The sequence below is a fragment of the Callospermophilus lateralis genome, chromosome 18 (assembly GCF_048772815.1).
Source record: "Callospermophilus lateralis isolate mCalLat2 chromosome 18, mCalLat2.hap1, whole genome shotgun sequence".
In the NCBI taxonomy this organism is placed as follows: domain Eukaryota; kingdom Metazoa; phylum Chordata; class Mammalia; order Rodentia; family Sciuridae; genus Callospermophilus; species Callospermophilus lateralis.
In genome coordinates this window covers 2010423-2030292 of record NC_135322.1, presented here as the reverse complement: position 1 = coordinate 2030292, position 19870 = coordinate 2010423, and the positions used below count along the sequence as shown (strand labels likewise).

The 19870-nt window shown below is 54.4% G+C and overlaps 1 protein-coding gene across 1 annotated transcript; it reads left to right on the top strand.

Moving 5' to 3' along the window:
• The first annotated feature begins 571 nt into the window (after positions 1-571).
• Positions 572-19555, top strand: Epn1 (epsin 1). Its single transcript, XM_076837476.2, has 11 exons — positions 572-799; positions 3698-4020; positions 10840-11089; positions 13855-13979; positions 14336-14410; positions 14934-15017; positions 16289-16592; positions 17121-17231; positions 17359-17445; positions 18553-18810; positions 18955-19555. Exons 2-11 carry the CDS (start codon positions 3793-3795, stop codon positions 19161-19163), a joined length of 1731 nt encoding a protein of 576 aa, XP_076693591.2. The 5' UTR covers positions 572-799; positions 3698-3792; the 3' UTR covers positions 19164-19555.
• Positions 19556-19870: the final 315 nt, after the last annotated feature.

Sequence of the window (19870 nt, the reverse complement as noted above, 5' to 3'; positions counted from 1 at the left end):
TGCCCTGCCCTCTTCCCTTTGCAGGACCACAGCTCCCGTCCTCTGGTCCTCCCTGGTCCCCGCCCTGGCTTCCCTGGTTTCTAAAGTAGTTGGTTCTCTATGGCCTTCCCTGACTCGCTCCCACCCTAGTCCGTGGCCCCTGTCCCTCTCCTCCTCTCTGTGGCAGTTTCATATTTGCTAAGACGAATTTGCTCATTAAACATTTTGTTGTATTTTACTTTATGGAGCTAATCTGTGTCCACTGTGTTTCGGACCTGCGCGGCGGGTGCGGGCTGGGGGTTTCGCCCTTGGGTCTCTCCCGATACCCAGGGCTGGGTGGGAGGGTGTAGGGATCCCACGTAGGATCCTACCTCGCCAGGGGGCTCGGGCGCGTTGTGGCCAGGTCCAGGACCTGGCGGGGCCTCGCGGAGGGGGCGGTGACGGGCGGAAGTGGCGCAAGAGCGCCTAACCTGGAGGGTTCGTGTGCCGGAAATGATGCTGCCCGGGCAGGCTTTGGTCGCGGAAGCGGGGGCCGCCGGAGCCGGGAGTAGCGCAGAGGGCGGGGCGCGCGATCACTTCCGCTTCCGGTCCGTCGGCTCCTTCGGTTGCTTCCCGTCCGCTCGGCGGCTCCCCTCCCCCGCCCGGCTCTCCGCGCCCCTCCCGGGCGCCGGGGCGGCGGGGCCGTCGGCGTGCGGCTCTCCGTGCGTCCGCGTGTGCGCCTCCGCCGCCCGCAGCCGGCGCGCGCCCCGCGACACCGAGGCCGAGCGGGGGCAGGGGGCTGACCGCCATGACCCCCCGGAGTCCCGCGTGAGGGGCCAAGGTGAGCGCGGGCCGGGTACCTGGGGCCGCCAGTCCGCTCTCTGCCCGCCCCGTGCCGGGCGCTCGGGCCTCGGCCGCGGCGCGCGGGCTCCGGCCTGGCCTCTGCTCTCTCCGGTTCCTCTGGGTTTCGTCCGCCGTCGTCCGTGGCGGCCTTTGTGCCTCCGCGTCCGGACGGGCTCGTCTGTCCGCTGTCTGTGCCTCTCTCGGTCCGGCTGTCAGCGTCCTCGTCTCCACTGCCCCTCTGCCTGGGTTGCTCTCTCGTCGCCCGAGTCGGTGTGCCTGTGTGTGTCTGTCTGTCTGTCAGGCTCCTGTGCTTGTCTTCCCGGGTTCTGTTTTCTCTCCCGAGCCTCCCCCGCTCCCGTCCCCTTCGCCGGTCTCCTTCACGTCCTTCCGGCGCGCTCCTGCTGGGTCTGGGACCTGCGCCTTTCGGGGTGCCGGGCTTGGTGTGTGAAAAGCGCCCGCTCTGGTCCTGGTGCTCCTGTGATACCCGGCAGGCGACTTCGCTCTCCAGACCTTAGTTTCCTAGTCTTAAATGTGTGTAATTGGTACACGCAGGGGTCTGTGCCTCTCCATTGAGGTGGTGTTGAAAAGTGCCCAGTGTGTCTGGAACAGTGTGTGATTAGCTGGGAGCTCTGTTTATTTATTTTTTAATTAGAAATTTTTGTCTCACTAAATGTTTCATATTGGTCATTTGAGTTTCCTTGTCGAAGTTTGTCTGATATAGCAGTTGTATTCAGCTTAATTCAGTAGTTCCCTTTGTATCAGTTTGATTTGAAAAACAGCTTCATTCTAATGGTGCCTATGGATCTTTGACTCCAGAGGTGTGTTTTCTAAGAGTGTTGAAGTAAGTACATGGCATTAAGATAGCCTATCTTGGGATGCCACCCTTTGGAAATGTTCTGTGTTCCTCTGATAATGATTGCAGACGATGTTATTGAGCGACTACTATCTATGGGGCACAGAGCCAAGCACTTTTTGTACCCATCTTACTTAATCAACAACCATGTCAGGTAGGAACTCTTTCATTTCAGAATTGAGCATACTAAATCTCAAGGAGGCTTGCTTTGCTGGTTGCTTCAGAATTTGAATCTCAATTTCGTTTGTTTTCCCATTATATCCTGTTTTTTTTTTTTTTTGTCTCTTGTTTCTCAGTCCCAGGCCTTTCTTTTGTTTCCGGCCTGTCTTTTCTCCCTGTCCTCCTGCCCTGCTCTCCTCTCATATTTTTGCATGATCCTTGTGTCTTTGTCTCAACATGCCTCAGGGCAGCCCCCTCTGCCCAAGTTTCTCCATGATTTCTCTCCCAGTATCCTTGTCATTCCTTTTCTCTGTCTGTATTTGTCGCATTATCTCTTCATCTTCGAGTCCCTGGCCGGGCTTATCTTGGGACTCTGGCTGCCTTTTCCACTTAGTTGTGGGCAAGGTTCTCTGCCTGAGTTCAAGGCAGCCACTCTTATTCACCAGTGTGTCCCCTGGGTTTAGGTCATGGTAGGGTTCAGTAAATCTCCATGGTTTGTTGGAGAGGCATAGACTGGTGGTCAGAGCCTCTTCTGGACCCAGGCTCCTTTAGGTGTGAGGTGTGTCCTAGGCAGGGGAGTTAGCCTCTGTTTGTTTCCTCCCATGTGAGGTGGCTGGGTTGCATGGAGATGTAAGGATTAGTTGAGTTAATGTGTGTGAAGCACTTAGAAGGTGGCTGTCATGAGGTGAGAGCTGTGCAAATGCTTGCTGGTACTATTCTCATGAGCTTGATTTCTGCCTTCTGTCCAGGTCTCATCAGTTGGTCTCAACAGGTTCATTTAATTTAGGTTAATTTAAAAGTGTAAGTTTAAGAGCTCAGGTGGCCTTGATTGAGCCTGCCTTGCCATTTCTGATAAGACGGTGGCCAAGTTGTTTAACCTCCAGAGCGCAGTGTCTAATGCAGTGTTAGATGAGATAATGTATGCCTTATGCTTAGTGAGGCCTGACACATGGCTGGGGCCCATTAGTGGGACTCTTATATCCCTTATATCTCCTTCCTTGAGTTTTCCTTCCAGCCCTTGGGAGGGACGCCTGGTTTTCAGGCATCCCCCACTTCCTGCTGCCTTGGAGTGACTCTGGTCTCCCTATCAACTCCTCAGTCCCTCACTAGCCTCCTCTCCCTTGTGTCCTTGTTCTGCCCTGGATTCTCTGCTTCTTCTATCCAGATCCAGAGATCTTCCCTGCCCTCTTTTCTTCATTTCCTTCCTGCACCATTTATCGTATGACTTTCAGAGTTTGTAGGAAAAGCCATGTCCAAACCCATGTATGTGGTTTCTGCCCTGTGGGGCTTGTGGGTTGACCTCAGCCACAGAATCATATGAATGAACTCAACATCATGAGGGCTACAGAGTCTGCTGGGAGGCCCTGGGAAACGGTGATCGTGATGTTCAGGTGCAGATGTGGGACTGGGAGTCTGGTGAAGTAGGAGAGCATGAGGGCAGGGTGATAGTCTCGTGACATGCCTGTCCAGTCTTTACAGAGGTCTTTTGTTCACCAGGTCCTCTCCGTTCTCTGGACTGCCACACAGATCTCCGTTTTAGAGAGGGCAGGAGTTTGAGGCCTGCCCAGGTTAGCCTGGCTAAGAAGGGGCTGAGTTGGGGTGTGGCCCAGGGCAGTATGACTTCTGTGCCTGTGACTTGCTGTATATTCTGCCTCACTGAGCAGGGACCTAAGCAGGAAAGAGCTGGGCACATTTGAGGAACTGAAAGATGGCTTGGGTGACTTTCAGACAGAGATTAACAAGGGACAGAACCTTGCAGGCCATAGTTAGGATCTTGTGTTCCTGTCTGAGGGGAGTAGGCAGCCTCAGGGAGAGGCCGGAGAGAGGGGGGCTCTGGCTGGCCTGTGTCTGGTTTGTGTTTTTAAAGATCCTTTCCCCCTTCAGATGCAGCAGTCTGCCAGCATCTGCTGCAGCCTCCCTCTGTGAGTTGCCCCATCTCTCCACACCCCTTGACGCCCCTCACACCACCGCTGGGCACCATGTCGACCTCGTCCCTACGGCGCCAGATGAAGAACATTGTCCACAACTACTCGGAGGCGGAGATCAAGGTCCGTGAGGCCACAAGCAATGATCCCTGGGGCCCGTCCAGCTCTCTCATGTCTGAGATTGCCGACCTCACCTACAATGTTGTGGCCTTCTCCGAGATCATGAGCATGATCTGGAAGCGGCTCAATGACCATGGCAAGAACTGGCGGCATGTTTACAAGGTCAGCACCTGGTCTGTCCCCTGGGGCTGGAAAACTGGGACAGCAGGGTGTGCCCTACAGGGGAGCTTCTGGTTCCCAAGAGGAGTTGAAATTCTGTGCTTGTATGTAAAGTCTCTTGTTTAATGACAGCAACAAATGCAGTTGATCCTTGGTATCCCTATGGCATTGGTTCAAGGTCCCCTGCATTTACCTAATCCAAGGATGCGTAAGTCTCTTCTGCAGATGGAGTGGTATTTGCAAATAACCTACCCATATCCTTCTGTGTACTATTTATCACTTCTAGGTCACTTGTTGATTTCTGACACAATGCTAACATTATGTGAGTATCTCTGATACTATATTTTTTAGGGAATAATGACAACAGAAAAACTCCGTACACATTTAAACAGTTTTTACCTCCAGATATTTTGGTCCATGGTTGGTTGAATCTGGGAATGTAGAACCTGTGGATCATGAGTAGCAGATCTATAACATTCTAAAGAGTTTTGACCCTTGTGTAAGTCTACTTTTGAATGAGTGAAATATCGGTAAGATTCGTGTGCTCAGAGATTTAAGGATTTAAGAGGACCCATAGTTCCCTCATCCAAGGACATTCTCATCTGCGTCCCCATCCAAGCAGGGAACCCCTTTACACAGATGACACTGGGCTGTGGGCATGTCAGAGAAGCATGGGGAATCTCAGTTGCCTTTCTTGAGATTTAAGAGGTCAGACCTCTCGGCTACACTCTTTATTGCTGCTGTGCAGCAACTACTAGGGTCTGATGTGCAGACCCCAAGACAGACAACAGGTGAGTGCTTGCCAGGAGTCAGGGTAGGGTGATGAGAGAGGGGCAGCAAAGGGAAGTTTTGGGTGACAGAACAGCTGTGTATCTTGGTTGCAATGGTGGTTATGTGCTGGGGCACTTGGTCAGAATTGGGACTGTATGTTAGAAAGAGTGGGTTTGACTGGGTGTCGCATGCCTCTAATCCCAGTGGCTCAGGAGGCTGAGACAGGAGGATTACAAGTTCAAGGCCAGCACCAGACACTTAGTGAGGCCCTAAGCAACTTAGTGAGACCCTGTCTCAAAAAATGAAAAGGGCTGCATGGTAAAGCACCCCTGAGTTAAAGCCTCAGTCCCCTGAAAAAAAGAGTAGGTTTAATTGTATGTAAATTAGACCCTGATTTAAGAAAGGAAAAGTGAGAGAGTGTTTCTTTTTACAATTTCAGAATATTTTGCTGTACAGATTGGCCTTAATTCCTTAATTCCGTGTTGATTTTTTTTTTTCTTTTAAAGTGGTTTTCAGTGTTTTGCTTTTTCAAGCAAGAATGTCCTTGTATATTTGCTATTTTCTAGAGCTGGAGTTGCTGGTTGGAGGGCATGTGCATGTGTAATTTTGGTAAATGTGGTCCAGTGTGCTTGCCCTAACTGAGACAGACTCACTGCCTCAGCTTTGGGCTGAAGGGAATTTTGTGTCTGTGGGCAGGACTCAGTGAATGGATTTCTGGTTCGACCGCTGCTTTGGATGCTGAGAGCCTGGCATTCCCTCCTTAGGTCACTGTGTTCCTTGTCTTCTGGCAGAGAGACCAAGGGCATGGACTGAGGCCAGGTGGCTGGGTTACTTCTGTGGGTGGGACCTTAGGCCCATCGCTGACCCTCCCTCGCCGGAGGGTCCAAGGAGTGCTGCTCTTCTAACTTGGGTCATGGCTGGTGAGCATTGCAGGGCCCTGCTGCTGTGTTTTCCCCTGACTGTTTGTGGAGGTCTGCTCTGTGTCTTGGTGGACACAATGAGGTCCAAGGCCCCTCTGTTCTGGCTGACCTCAGGGACTGCTACCAAGGCAGGGATGGTTCCCGTGCTCCAGTGTGAGAAGGCGGAGGCCCAGAGAAGGGGCAGCACTAGGGACTGGATGGGGAATTGAGGCCCACTTACATGGCACACCAGGGCTGGGTCATGACTGGGTGGATCATAGATGGAGTCAGTTATTGGTACTTATTGTGATGGACTGTAAATGATGGACTGAATGGCGTTTCTCCTGCTGAGAACTGAGGCAAGGCCCAGAGGATAGGCAAGCTCTGTGTGGGGGCAGGGAGAAAGGATGGGCTGGTGGGGCTGGAAGAGAGGAGTGCATGGTGGGGGACTGGAGGCCTTGGATAGCAGATCCTTCCTGACCAGTAGCTGGTATATTGCTGCTGGTGGCAAAATGCAGCAGGTGGCTTTTGGGCAGGGTCAGGAAGTCCTGGGAATGTTCCAGGCTGGTGGCTGTGGGCTGCACACAGGACAGGGAAGTGGCAGGAGAGATGGGTGGGTAGGCCTGGGTGCTGCTTGAGGGTGATGGGGAGTCCACACAAGGTTGTGTCTTGAATCCTGTTGGGTTGGCCCTTTGCTGGATGGTGCTAAGGACCTGCCCTGATAAAACCCTGCTCTGGCCCCCCAACAGCTGCGGGACAGAGGTGGTCAACTCTAACTAAGTTAGAGGGGCTTGTGGGGATGGTGGAGGACTCTGAAGCTGTCGTGGTAGGGGAAGACTTCTGAAGAGGCTGCCAAGCCAGTCACAGGTCCTTCCTGACTTTTCTAACCTGTTTTTTTTTAAGATTTTTTTAAAAAAAAATTATGGATTTTATTTATTTTTTAATATTTATTTTTTAGTTTTCGGCGGACACAATATCTTTGTTTGTATGTGGTGCTGAGGATCGAACCCGGGCCGCACGCATGCCGCGAGCGCGCTACCACTTGAGCCACAACCCCAGCCCGTGGATTTTTTTTTTTTAGTTGTTGATGGACCCTTATTTATTTTTATTAATTTATATGTGGTCCTGAGAATCGAACCCAGTACCCACACATGCTAGGCAAGTAAGTGCTCTACCACTGAGCCACAGCCTCATCCCTAAATGTATTTTTTAGTTGTAGTTAGACACAATACCTTTATTTTATTTATTTTTATGTGGTGCTGAGGATCAAACTCAGGGTCTTGCTCGTGCTAAGTGAGCACTCTACCACTGAGCCACAGCCCCAGCCCCTTAAAAAATTTTTAAAAGGTGGATTTAATGAGATCTACTTTGTAAATAGTAAAACCTTTTTAGATACCACTCTCGGGATTCTGATAGATGGGTGTATTTTAAATTACCATCAAAGTCAAGGCACAACATTTTTGTCACCCTGGAAAGGTCCCCCGTGACTTTTTAAAAGTATTTAAAAAAAAATTTTTTTGTTGTAGTTGGACACAATACCTTTATCTTATTCATTTATTTATTTTTATGTGGTGCTGAGAATCGAACCCAGCAGCTGGCACATGCTAGGCAAGCCCTCTGCTGCTGAGGCCCCCTCGCCCCCCCATGACTTTTTTTGTGTACTGGGAATTGAACCCAGGAGCACTTGACTACTGAGCCACATCCCCAGCTCTTTTAAAAAATATTTTATTTAGAGACAAGGTCTTGCTGAGTTGCTTAGGGCTTTGCTAAGTTGTTGTGGCTGCCTTTGAACTCGTGATCCTCCTGTCTCAGCCCCCTGAGCTGCTGGGATTACAAGTGTGTGCCAGCACACCTGGCCCCTGGTGACATTTGGCTTTCCTTCTCCATGCCCTGAGCTGGCCCAAATGCCCCTGCTCTACTCTCCAATCCTGCAGCCGCTTCTGATTCTGTATTCCCTGTGAGAGAGCCTGTGGATATTGGTCTTTGAGTGCTCAGGAGTCCCCAGCTTGTGTGGCCACTGCTGTGGGGATCCTGCTTGCTCAGAACCTCTGATTTTTCAAGCTGATGATGGGATCCTGTCTCAGGTGTGCAAAGAGAGAATTAATGGCATCTGTGATACCCTGCTGCGTCTGGAGCCAGTTCTATCCCCATGCTGACCTGCACGTAGCCGTGCAAGTCATTATGAGTTGCTCTTCTAGCTGCTGCCACACATGTGGAGATCTAAGTGTACACTTGGCCAGGGTTCAGCAGGGGCCACTGTCTGAATCTGACTGGCACCTCCTTTGGGCTTCACAGTTCCCTTGTGGAAGTGTGTGTGATAAGGATGGAATCCCAGAGACCCAGTGTCCCTGAGCTGCCAGGAGCCTGGGGCACACCCTCTGCCCTCAGGGCCCCTTTGCTGACTCCTGCCCGCTTGGGGAGGACCTCTCATTCCCACCTCTGTCGCCTTGGATGGCTGGGAAAACTGAGGCTCAGAGTTTGGGGAGTGGTCTGGGACGTGGGCTCATCTCTCCAAAGCCAGAGTGCTCCTGCCTGGCCACATTTCTTGGGGTCTAACTGCCCCTGCAGAGAAAGAACACTCCGAGTGGCCCCAGGGATGAATCTTAAATGAGTAGGTTCAGTGTTTATCCTCCACTTTTAGGCATGGTCCTCTGTCAAACACAGGTTCACAGCACGGCCTCCAGATTACCCAGTGAAGGAGGTTCTTCCCTCCTTTTCATTGATTTTTCAGATCAGTAAACTAAGACAGAAGTAGCTCAGGGGTCAGCAAGCTGTAGGCCTTGGGCCAAATTCCATGCATTGCCCTTTACAGAAAGTAGGTGCTGACCCCTTGTTCATTGTGATGTAGGACATCTTTGATAAAGCTGTTTCAAAGTTTAGCAAGGAGTGTTGGGTTGTTCAGTTGCCTGCTTTTAGGTTAAGGTTTTAAGATTTTCTGAGTTGTGGCATACCAAACAGATCATGCGTGTGTAGTGTGATTTGCTTTTGCCTACCTGCACACCTGTGTGTCCTGTCAAGAGGGAGGCAGAGGGTGTGTCTAGCTGCTGGTAGCCTCCCTCATAACATCTCTGCCCCAGAGACCGTGGCTTCCTGCCAAGACTGATCTGGAGCACTGGAAGGCTGCTTGTGGTCTAACTTTGCTTGCTACTGGGTCTAGGGGCTTGGCCCATATTGTTGCATGTAGCAGTTTATTTTTCTTTTATTTTTGTGTATATGGTTACCCACTGTGTGAACTCACTACAATTGATGTACGCATTTCACTGTGGCTGGGTTTTGGGGCTAGATCCTGGGTTCACAATCTAATTGCAACTCCGAAGTCCAGAGAGCTCTGAAAGTGAAAGTTTGTTCTAATCCGTTGGTGCAAAGTCTGATGCTGACCAAGGTGGGGCCTTTAATAGAGTGTGTGTTGGTCTCACTTTGTGAGTTGGCGTGACTCTCCTCTGAGAGTTAGTTCTCTTAGGGTGGCCTGTGCACAGTCTTCCTGTTCTGAATCAGGGAGATTCTGGATTCCAAAGTGCTGGGCCCCAGGAGTTCTGGACCTAGCTTGCCCCTCTGCCTCTCAGGATAGGGAGTGATGCTGGATAGAAATCACTGTGCTTTTTCCTTTCCCTGCCACATGCAAACACTTCCAGGGCCAGTTAAAGATTAGTCTCCAGTCTCATCCATAAGTGCTCCTAACACGTGTTTAGAGAGCCTGGCCAAACCTAGGCTCTCTCCCCCGAAGGCTGGGCAGATGCTAATGGCCCACAGCAGCAGTTTCTGGCAAATTCACAGTTTAGACAGAGTTTGGCTGCAGCGGCTGCCTCCTCCTTTTTTTTTTCCCCCCAATTTTTTTTGGTTTGTTTTATACAGACACAGTGTCTTATTTATTTGTATGTGGTGCTGAGGTTCGAACCCAGTGCCTCACACATGCTAGGCAAATACCGCTGAGCTACAACTGAAGCCCCATCCCTCCATTTCCCCCCACTTTGCTGTGTACCTGGGAGCCTGGATGGGTTTTGGGGGCTCCATGAAGCCCCTGAAAATCACCTGTAAAATTGGGATGTGCCTTTTTCTGAGGATGGTCACCAGTGTTAAAGGGACCTGGAACCTTGCTCTGTAGATGGGGTCTTGGGTCCAGGCCTTGCCCAGGGATGTGTTTTATCCCCCATTCAGTTTTAGTTTATTGAACAATAACTTATTCATATGTTACAAAATATAAAAGCCCCAAAGGGTGCAGATTCAACAGCAGTGTTTCTCCACCCTGACCTCTTCATCCTGGTGTTCTTTCTTTTTAATTTTTTTTTTTTTAGTTATAGATGGACACAATTTATTTTGTTTTTATTTATTTTATGTGGTGCTGAGGATTGAACCCAGGGCCCCAAATGTGCAAGGCCAACGCTCTACCACTGAGCCCCAGCCCCAGCTCCCATCCTGGTGTTCTTTCCGAGAGCATGGGGCTCCTTCCTGGAGGACTTCACCTGGTCACCCCAGACTCCTGTCGGTGTGCAGAGCGTGGGCTCTCAAGAGTGAGGGCACATTCAGACTTACAGACCGAGGCGCAGGCTGTCCAATGCACCTCTAGAGTGCCTTGACAAATGCACTTTTGTTTGGCCCTGTTCCTCATATTCTGATTTGAAGGATGTGGAGAAAGCTTTGTGGCAGCAGATGACCCACCCAGTGGCTGTGGCCGCCCTATCCTCTTTGCTGTTTTCATTCAGGTAGATAGAGCTGCATCTCCAGGTCACCCCTCTGCAGCAAACAGTTGGCGGCATCTGGTGCACTCGGTTTTGGGCAGCCACCCCTTTCTGGTGACCGAACTTCTCATCATGCTGAAAGGACCCCCACCCCACTGAGGGTGCCCTCCCTACTCAGCCTCCCCAGCCCTTGGCAGGCTGCAGGCAGTTTCGGTGACCTCTCTTGTCCATGAGACCACTCTGGACCGCTGTGCGTGGCTACTTTCTGAGCACGCTCTGTCTCGCCTCCTTCTGCGCATGTGTCGTCACTTCACCCTTCCTACCACCTCATGCTCCTACTGTGCCGATGGACATGTCTACCACTGAGATGACATGGGCCGTGGGACTTGCACCCAGGAGGCTGCATGAGTGTCTGGGTACTTCTATGCTGGGTTGTGATACCCAGCCTGGGTGACTGGTGTGTCCCTGCCCTGTAGGCCATGACACTGATGGAGTACCTCATCAAGACTGGCTCAGAGCGTGTGTCCCAGCAGTGCAAGGAGAACATGTATGCTGTGCAAACACTGAAGGACTTCCAGTATGTGGATCGTGATGGCAAGGACCAAGGTGTGAATGTGCGTGAGAAGGCCAAGCAGCTGGTGGCCCTCCTGCGTGACGAGGACCGGCTGCGGGAAGAACGTGCCCACGCACTCAAGACCAAGGAGAAGCTTGCACAGACCGCCACGGGTGAGGTCCCTTCCCTTTCCCTTGAAGCCCCTGACACCTCGGATCGGGTCTTCTCCTGTGAGTTCCTGCCTTCCAGCCATCAGGGACCCGGCTTTCCTCACCTGGACCCTGGTCTGGTGGGCCTGTGTCCTTTCCTTCCCCTCAGGCCTCTCCTTGTCTCTTGCCATGGAACCCTAGAATTGAAATTTGTTCAGTTTTCCCACAGTATTCCCCCAGTGCCTCTTTAAGGGCTGGGTACGTTAGGTCCTGAGGGCAGCCAGCAGTGTCCCTGACCTTGTGGATCTGTACCCTGGGCCCTGGAGCAGGCGCAGACAGGTGTGCCCATAGGTCTCTCTGGAGAGTGGTTGGTGCCAGGTAAGAGGGCCTCCAGATATGGGGCTAGGAGGTCATGCAGACTCATACTTATAAGGGTGCTGTCCTGTGCAGAAATGAGGTGGGGCAAAGGCTGTGGAGTGGGCTGAGAGAACCAAAGATGGAGGGCCAGTGCTATGGATGAGGGGATGAGCCAGGGTCACCACAGGCCTTTGTGTCTGCTTCATGGGATTTTAGGATGATCTTCATAAGTGATACACTCAGTTTGATTGGTAGTGACCAACATTATAAAAAAGGTAGAAGTAGAATAAAGAGGAAATCGGAGCTCATCCCCTATTCTAAGGTCATGATCTTCCCTGAAGCATGGACAGGTGTGTGGGCCCTGGATTGTGCAGGGTAATGCATTCATTGCTGGATGGGGGGATGCTCACAGCCATGAGAGGAGTTGGCCGCACAGGGGAGGGAGGGCCAGTAGGGTGTGCAGGAGACTGGCTGTTCCTGGGTAGTGCGCGTGTGCCTGGGTTAGGAAAGCCCCGGTGGTAGTGGGGTTGTTGCTGGATGGGGAAAATGGAGTGTTGCCTGGAAATGAGATTGGCTGGACTTGTTGGAGCAGAGGGAGCAGGAGGGAGCCTGTGAGCCAGGGGGTTCCAGCTGCGGGTGTTTCTGTCTGGTTGTGTCATGTTTGAGTTCTCTGTTAACTCCCACTGGAGAGGTGGGGGCAGAGCAGCATGTATACAGACCTGCCCAGGGCTCCAGCCTTGGCCATGAACCTGTAGCTGGAGTTTAAAGCAGGGAGGAAAGGAAGTCAGGGAGACTCAGGAGTGGCCAGTGTGGCTGGTGGGGAAGGGCTGGGCTGGGCAGGGTATTGGCTGAAGACCGGGGACCTTAACCATCTCATGACATGTACTTCGCTCAGTCCACATAAGTGAGCATACCTGACCCTGTCCCCAAAACCTCCACCATGGACCCTGAAATTTGAGTTTCTTAGTTTTTTTTCCCCCTCTATTTTTAATTAGTTTATTATCGTTGTACATATTGGTGGGATTGTATCTTTGTACATACACACAATATGATACTATGATTTGGTCAGTTTTACTTCCCAGTATTTCCTGTAATTTTCATATGTCTTAATGTATTTTTTTTAAATATATATTTTTAGTTGTTGATAGACCTTTATTTTATCTATCTGTAAACGGTGCTAAGAATCAAACCCAGTGCCTCACACATGGCAGGCAAGTGCTCTACCTCTGACCCCCAGCCCCAGCCCCTGTCTTAATGTATTCTTTATCATTTGTTTTTTTCACTGGTTGAAAGTGAGAAGCCCAGCTTTGGCCAAAGGCCGCAGTTTGCTGGTCCTTCCCTGGAGCAAGCTGTGGGAGGCAGCTCAGGAGCACCCTAGGGTGAGAGTAGAAGCAGGTAGGGCTGGCAGCCACAGGGCGCCTGTGGAGGGTGGATAATGAGGGGGAACCCCCCATGCTGTGGCTGGCAGAATGAGGTGGACCTGAGACTCCCCACCCACCTTGTTTGGGGCCAAGGTTTGGCAGTGGGATGGGGATTCCTGGCGGCCCATTGTACTGCGCTGAGCTGGTTCCGGGCTGCCCTGATAGAGTGCGGTGGACCCTCGGACAACTTGCAGGAGAGCCTGGATGCAGGGTGGGTGAAACCAGGAGCACAGGACCCAGCACCTAGAGCTGAAGGAGACAACTTGCTAGGGTGGGGAGAAGAGGGGAGTGCAGGGTCTGCTCTGGGGGCTGCCGAGGCCGTGCTCATAGGGGAGTTTAGCAGACTTGGCGCTGGGGAGGGAGGGTTGGTGAGGAGATGCTGACTGCAGAGGCTCTGTCAGTCCTCCTGGGGGCCTACAACTGTCTTCTCCAACTTCTGCCAGCCCCGGAGACAGCTTCATGTGTCCCCAGCTGTCCCTTCTTGTTCTACTCCCCGAACCAAGAGCTCCTTGTCTACTTACTCTTCTTCTTACTGAGCCTTGGGTCCCACAGCCTGAACTGACACTGTCCTTCCCTGTGAATTCCAGCTGTTCCTGCCAGAGCCACAGTCTTCCATGAGCCCCTGGAAACTGAGGTTCTGGGCCTCCATCCCTGGTTGCCAGGGTTGATGGGGGGCTAAGAGGGGACAGGGAAGAAGAACCTCTTGCCCAGCTCTGGGGCAGATCTCAAGGCAAACAGGCCTGGGCTCAGGTGTCCTTAGCACCCTCATCCCTCCCTCTCCTCCTCAGCAATTTGCTCCTGTCCTCCCTTTGTTCCTCCTGTGGGTGGGTCTGCCTTCACCTCTCTCTGCAACCCTAGCTCCTCAACCCCTGCCCCAGGCTTGGCCTGCAGAGGCCTTGGTGGTGGGTATCTGGCAGCAGAAGCACCCGCCTTCCCTCTCTGGGGTTGCCATCTCTTACTCCCAGGTCCCTGGTTCCTGGTCCATCTGTCTTGTGTTCTTCCTGCCCCCAGCCTCCTCAGCAGCAGTGGGCTCCGGGCCCCCGCCTGAGGCAGAGCAGGCCTGGCCGCAGAGCAGTGGGGAGGAGGAGCTGCAGCTCCAGCTGGCCCTGGCCATGAGCAAGGAAGAGGCTGACCAGGTACTGGGTGGTGCTGTGGGCCGTGGGCCGTGGGCCAATCTCGTCCTGCCATCCTGTCTCCATGCCTCACTCTCCACTGCTCCTCTCACTCCTGCCAGCCCTCCTCCCTGGCCCTTGCTCAGTCTCTGCTTGCCCTGGTCCTCTGTTTCTGTCCCTTCTTTCCTTTCTGGGAGCTGTCCTGGATCTCTGCCATCTGGTGCTCTGCATCTCCCTCTGCCCATCCCTCACTGGCTTGGGGGTCTTGTGCCCCTCTCTGACCCTCTCCAGTCTTCTGTCCTCCTCCCTGACCTTCCCTTCTGCCTCTGCCTCTGGCTCTGGCTTCCCGACCTCTGCCCCTCACACTCTCTCTCCCTCAGCCCCCGTCCTGCGGCCCCGAGGATGACGTCCAGCTCCAGCTGGCCCTTAGTTTGAGCCGAGAGGAACATGATAAGGTCAGAGTGGCCTCCCTGCCCTGCCCAGGGGTCCTCCCCTCACACCCTACTCAGGTGCTTGGGTCCCACCCCTCACCCCTTCCTGGAGTGCCCCCAGCCCACAGCCCACAGGCTTGGTCCACACTGAGCTCTCAGTGTCTTTGGCTGCAGGACCTCGGGTAGCATAGGATCTGGTAGAGATGCCCTGGAAGTGAGGCAAACCTGCTAGGGTTGTCCTGGCGTGGCAGACCCCCAGTGCAGGCAGTACCACCAAGTCACATGCCCTGGCAGAAGGCCAGGGCAGCGGGGTGGCCCCTGCCCCCCTGGGGCACCTCACACTCTTCACATCTTGGACCACACATGCTTCCCTGCCACCCACCCGCCTTTGGCCCAGGTGTCCCACACCATTTCATTCATTGTCCACATCCCATTTTAATTTTCCAAAAGGAGAAAGGGTGGTGGGGCCTTCCAGGCCGCGGCAAGCCGTGTCTGCCCAGTGCTTGTGCTCTGACTCCTGCTCTGGCTGGTGCTTCTGTCCCCACAGGAAGAGCGAATTCGTCGTGGGGATGACCTAAGGCTGCAGATGGCAATAGAGGAGAGCAAGAGGGAGACTGGAGGCAAGGAGGAAGTGAGTGGGGTGCTCTTCCCCTGGGACGTCTGGCTTCTCCTGTGGTTGGAGGTGATTTCTGGGCATGGTGTACTTGAAGAGAGAAGGCCCAGAATGTTACAGGAGCCTGCGCGGCTGTGGGTGGGGTGTAGGGCATGGGTTGAATGTCCCAGTGCACCACAGTCGCTGCAGGACAACGGGGCTTGTCCTCTCTGGGAGAACGCATGGTGAGGCGGAGCTGTGCAGCTGTGTCCAGACCTTCCCAGAAGCTCCTCTTCCATCTATCAGGGTTCTGGGTGGATGGGGCTCATTTGGGTGTTGGGGCTGAGTCACTCAGGGCTGGCTGCAGGGTCAACACTGACCTTCTCATCCGGTCTCCACCGGTGACCTCTCTTCACTCACTGGTCTGCCCTGAGCATCTCCATGACTCTCTGGACCCCACTGCCACCCTGCGGGCAAGGGAATCTTGAGGCCAGTCCTGACTTGAAATGTGAGGACATGCAGAGCAATAGCTGTGGCCATGGGTAGTCAGCTAGTGGGGCCAATTTGATGGACAAAATGCCTGCTCAGGCCGGCCTCAGCCTACAGGGTCTTTATCTGGCTGCACCAGCTGCCCCAGCTGCCCCCTGTGTTCCTTCCACTCTTGGCATTGGCCAGGAAGAAGGACGTGGCTCTTTTGTCTCCCTGAGGCTGTTTGCCTCGTGGGTGCTGCCTGCGGCATGTGTATAAATGTGGGGCACCTCCACTTGCAGAGAGATGGGGCCCCAGTTGCCACCCCCACACACCTGGACACTGCTCAGGTGTTCTCACAGGTGCAGCGCCTGGAGGCCCAGTGCACCACAGTCGCTGCAGGACAACAGGGCTTGGGGAGGGCGTCCAGGGTGAGGCATGAGGAGGGTGGGCAAAGTCTGCTGAGATCAGATGTGGCGCAGTATGTGGGGCAGCCTGAGCTGCTGCAGGTTGAGGGGCTGATCAGAGGTTGTGAATGGCCACCTGCTGCCGTGCAGGTTGTGGAGGGGCCCAGAGTGGGGGGACTAGGCCCAGGCCCTTTGGTTACTGGGCTGTAAGTAGGTGGAGGTGGATGGAGATGGGCAGGACCAGTGGGTGTGAGGGACTGCAGAGCATCTGAGATGGCCCTTCTTCTTCTCCTCTCTGCACCCTTAGGGTCCCACACTCCTTCCCTCCAGGTCCTCGCCCTCTTTTCCTCGGCTCCCCACCCTTTTCCCTCCTTCCCTACCCTCTGCCCTCGGTCCCTCCGGCACCTGTGTGCTCTTCTCTTTTCTCTCTTGCAGTCATCTCTCATGGATCTTGCTGATGTCTTCACGGCCCCGGCCCCTCCACCGGCTTCAGACCCATGGGGGGGCCCAGCACCCATGGCTGCCCCCATCCCCACGGCCGCCCCTGCCTCAGACCCCTGGGGGGGACCTGTTGTCCCTCCAGCTGCTGATCCTTGGGGTGGTCCAGCCCCCACACCAGCCTCTGGGGATCCCTGGAGGCCTGCTGCCCCTGCAGGACCCTCTGTTGACCCTTGGGGTGGGACCCCAGCCCCTGCAGCTGGAGAGGGCCCCATGCCTGACCCATGGGGAAGCTCTGATGGTGAGTGCCACAGGCCACTCCACTACAGCCCCTCAGCCCTGTGTACAACCCTTAGCCACCCATGCCTTTAGGAGGGGGAACAAATGCAGTTAGGGGGTTCCAGGCAGTGGAGGGTGCCCTGGGCACTATGGGTGTCAGATGAGATGGCCTAGAGGAGGGCGAGTGAGATTGAGTCTTGGAGGACTTGGGAGGGCCTCTGGGGAGGAGGCAGCTGTACAGGGACTGTGCAGGAGAGTCTGAGTGTGTTTTGGGTACCTGGAGAGGGTGCAGGTGAAGCTGGAATTGGGTTAGGGTGTGGAGGGGCTGGATGCCTGTCTGGACAAAGACTGGAGGCTTGGAGGAGTGGCAGGTCTGGTGAGGCTAGGCCCAGGCTCTGCACTCCGATGGGTGTATAGGTGTATATGCCTGGAGGAGGCATGGACGTGGGCTGGGGTCATTGCTTCAGTGGCTACGGGCTCAGAGGAAGCAACCCCCAGCCACCCAAACAGGGAAGGCCACCCTCCCCTTCACTGTTCCTTCCTCACCTAGGTGGGGCTCCAGTCAGTGGACACCCAGCTTCTGATCCCTGGGCTCCTGCACCTGCTTTCTCTGACCCCTGGGGGGGGTCACCTGCCAAACCCAGCACCAATGGCACTGCAGGTATTGGGCAGCTCTGGGCTGTATGTGCATGTTGGTGTAATACGTTCACCTCTTGGGTCCTGAGGGTGCGGGGCGCAGAGGCAGGGCCTCCAGGTGCTTGCTGAGTGGAACACCCTGACCCCCACAGCAGCTGGAGGCTTCGACCCAGAACCTGATGAATTCTCAGACTTCGACCGACTCCGCACAGTCCTTCCAGCCTCTGGAAGTAGCACGGGTGAGCTGCCTGCCCCCCTTGTTCCCCAGAAGCTCCCCACGCCGTCTCTGCCTGTCCCGTGTTCCTCGTCCAGGCAGGACAGGATGTCTTTAAGACAGAAAAGTTGGTGAGATGGAATGAGCCAGACCCTGTTCACAGAGGACACTGTGGCTGTGTGGGGTCATGTCAGAGGGGGAAAGTTGCCAAAGCAGTACAGAGAGTTCCCTTTGGTGATCGCCCACCCGGCCGCCCACCTCTGGTCCCTCTCTGCCTGAGGCATCGATCTGGAGCAGGCCAGCGCAGGGCTCTTCACCAGAGTGTGTCCCCAGCCGTTGTCCACTTTTAAAAAATTCTTGAATTAAGCGAACTCCTGCTGAAGCGCCGGCCCTGGTGTAGAGCGTTTCCGCTGAAGAGGTCTGCAGGGAAAGAGTGACCCCGGCTCCCCTCCTCCCTATGGTGGCGCTGACCTCGACAGCCCGCTGGCCTGCAGCTGGCATTCTTCTGTCTTTTCTCCCCTTACAGATTTGTGTAGTTTTTAACATTAGAATTTTTAGATCCTTTTTTTTTTTTTAAAGTGACCTCAGGCCAATAGATGTCATCAGCTTATGGCAACAGCCATGGCTCCTCCACTGTGACATCCCCATGGGGGGCCCGTGTGCTAGGTGGGCTGCTTCTTTTTTTTTTTTTGAGAATTTTAATATTTATTTTTTAGTTTTCGGCGAACACAACATCTTTGTTTGTATGTGGTGCTGAGGATCGAACCCGGGCCTCATGCACGCCAGGCAAGCGCACTACCGCTTGAGCCACATCCCCAGCCCCTAGGTGGGCTTCTTGTGAGGACCCTGTATTGAGCCTGAAGGTGCCCTGTGAGCACCCATCCTGCTTTCAGCACCTGGCCCTTCTTAGATGGCTCCTTCCTGAGAGTCACTGCCGTGGTTGTCAGGGACACCACATTCCCTCATTCCCTCTGTGCTTGCTCCCTGGAATTAGGCCCCAATTAGTTTTGACTTTGGGCTCTGCAGTTTGAGCTGCCCGACTTGGTCTTGACCCATCTGGGCCTCACGTCCTCAAGGAAGTCCCAGCCTGCCTGTCTCCCTTCAGAGCTGTGTGACCCTGCTTATCTCCTAGGGGAACTGGAGCTGCTTGCAGGAGAGGTGCCCGCCCGCAGCCCTGGGGCGTTTGACATGAGTGGGGTTGGGGGGTCTCTGGCTGAAGCTGTGGGAAGTTCCCCACCTGCTGCTGCCCCAACCCCCACACCTCCCACACGGAAGACGCCAGAATCCTTCCTGGGGCCCAATGCAGCCCTCGTCGACCTGGACTCCTTGGTGAGCCGACCCGGCCCCACTCCTCCAGGAGCCAAGGCTTCCAATCCCTTCTTGCCAAGTGGTGAGTGTGGCACCCCCTGCAGGCCGGCCAGAGCCAGTGCCTCATGGGCTAGGGATGCTTCCCTCCGCCTCCCCACCATGTGCAGACACTGGCAGAGCCAGCACCTGCTGAATGCACCCTGTCTCTCCTTTTCTCTCTCTGCAGGAGCCCCAGCCACCGGCCCCTCTGTCACCAATCCCTTCCAGCCAGCGCCCCCTGCAACACTCACCCTGAACCAGCTCCGTCTCAGCCCTGTGCCCCCAGCCCCTGGAGCACCACCTACCTACATCTCTCCCCTTGGTGGGGGCCCTGGTCTGCCCCCAATGATGCCCCCAGGTCCCCCAGCACCCAACACTAACCCCTTCCTCCTATAATCCAGGGCAGGAGGGGGACCTGGCCTGGCCGACTTCCCCCCACTTCTGTTCCCTGGGAGACAGTGTTGTGAGTGCATGTGAAATGGGGGCACTCCCACCCCAGCGCCCTTCCCCCTTCTGGGGCCCACTCACACTACGCCCTCTTCCCACATCCCCAACCCATTTCCCCCAGAGAAACTGGACATGGGGGATGGGGAGGGGAGCCAGCCAGAGGAGGACCCCTTTCTGTGGCATTAGAAGAGGGAGGGACAGCTGGGGTCCCCCCACCATTCCCCCTCCCTCCAAATTCCTGACCCCTGTCAGTGTTTGAGCCTCCTCATTCCCCCCTTTGCACCCCGTGGTGAACCCTTGGTGATGATTTGGGCAACTTGGGGAATAAATGGCAATTCTCACGGGTGTGGCTCCTACATTTCCATTCACAGTTCCTGTGTCCCTCAGAAGCTTCTCTCCTTGGGGGATCCAGGGCTTGGAATGTCTTCCCTCTTAGGGGCAGCTGGAAACTTGTCCCTCTCTCAGAAGCATTGATTTATCTGAGCTAGTTCCTGGGGCAGGCTGGCTGAGAGCCGAGAGTCAGCCAGACACACTCAGGGTTCAGGGGACTGTGCTCTGGGGAGCTGATGTCCGTGAGGCGTGAGGCATGAGACCTGCTCCAGTCAGTGGCACTGTGTTGAGGTCAGCATTGTTGAGGGAAAGTTTGGTGGTGGTGA

Coding starts and splice junctions, on each gene's coding strand:
- Epn1 (XM_076837476.2), top strand. CDS start 3,793: ATGTCGACCTCGTCCCTACGGCGCCAGATGAAGAACATTGTCCACAAC. Junction 11,090..13,854: donor GCTTGCACAGACCGCCACGG/GTGAGGTCCCTT, acceptor TCCTGCCCCCAG/CCTCCTCAGCAGCAGTGGGC. Junction 15,018..16,288: donor AGACTGGAGGCAAGGAGGAA/GTGAGTGGGGTG, acceptor TCTCTCTTGCAG/TCATCTCTCATGGATCTTGC.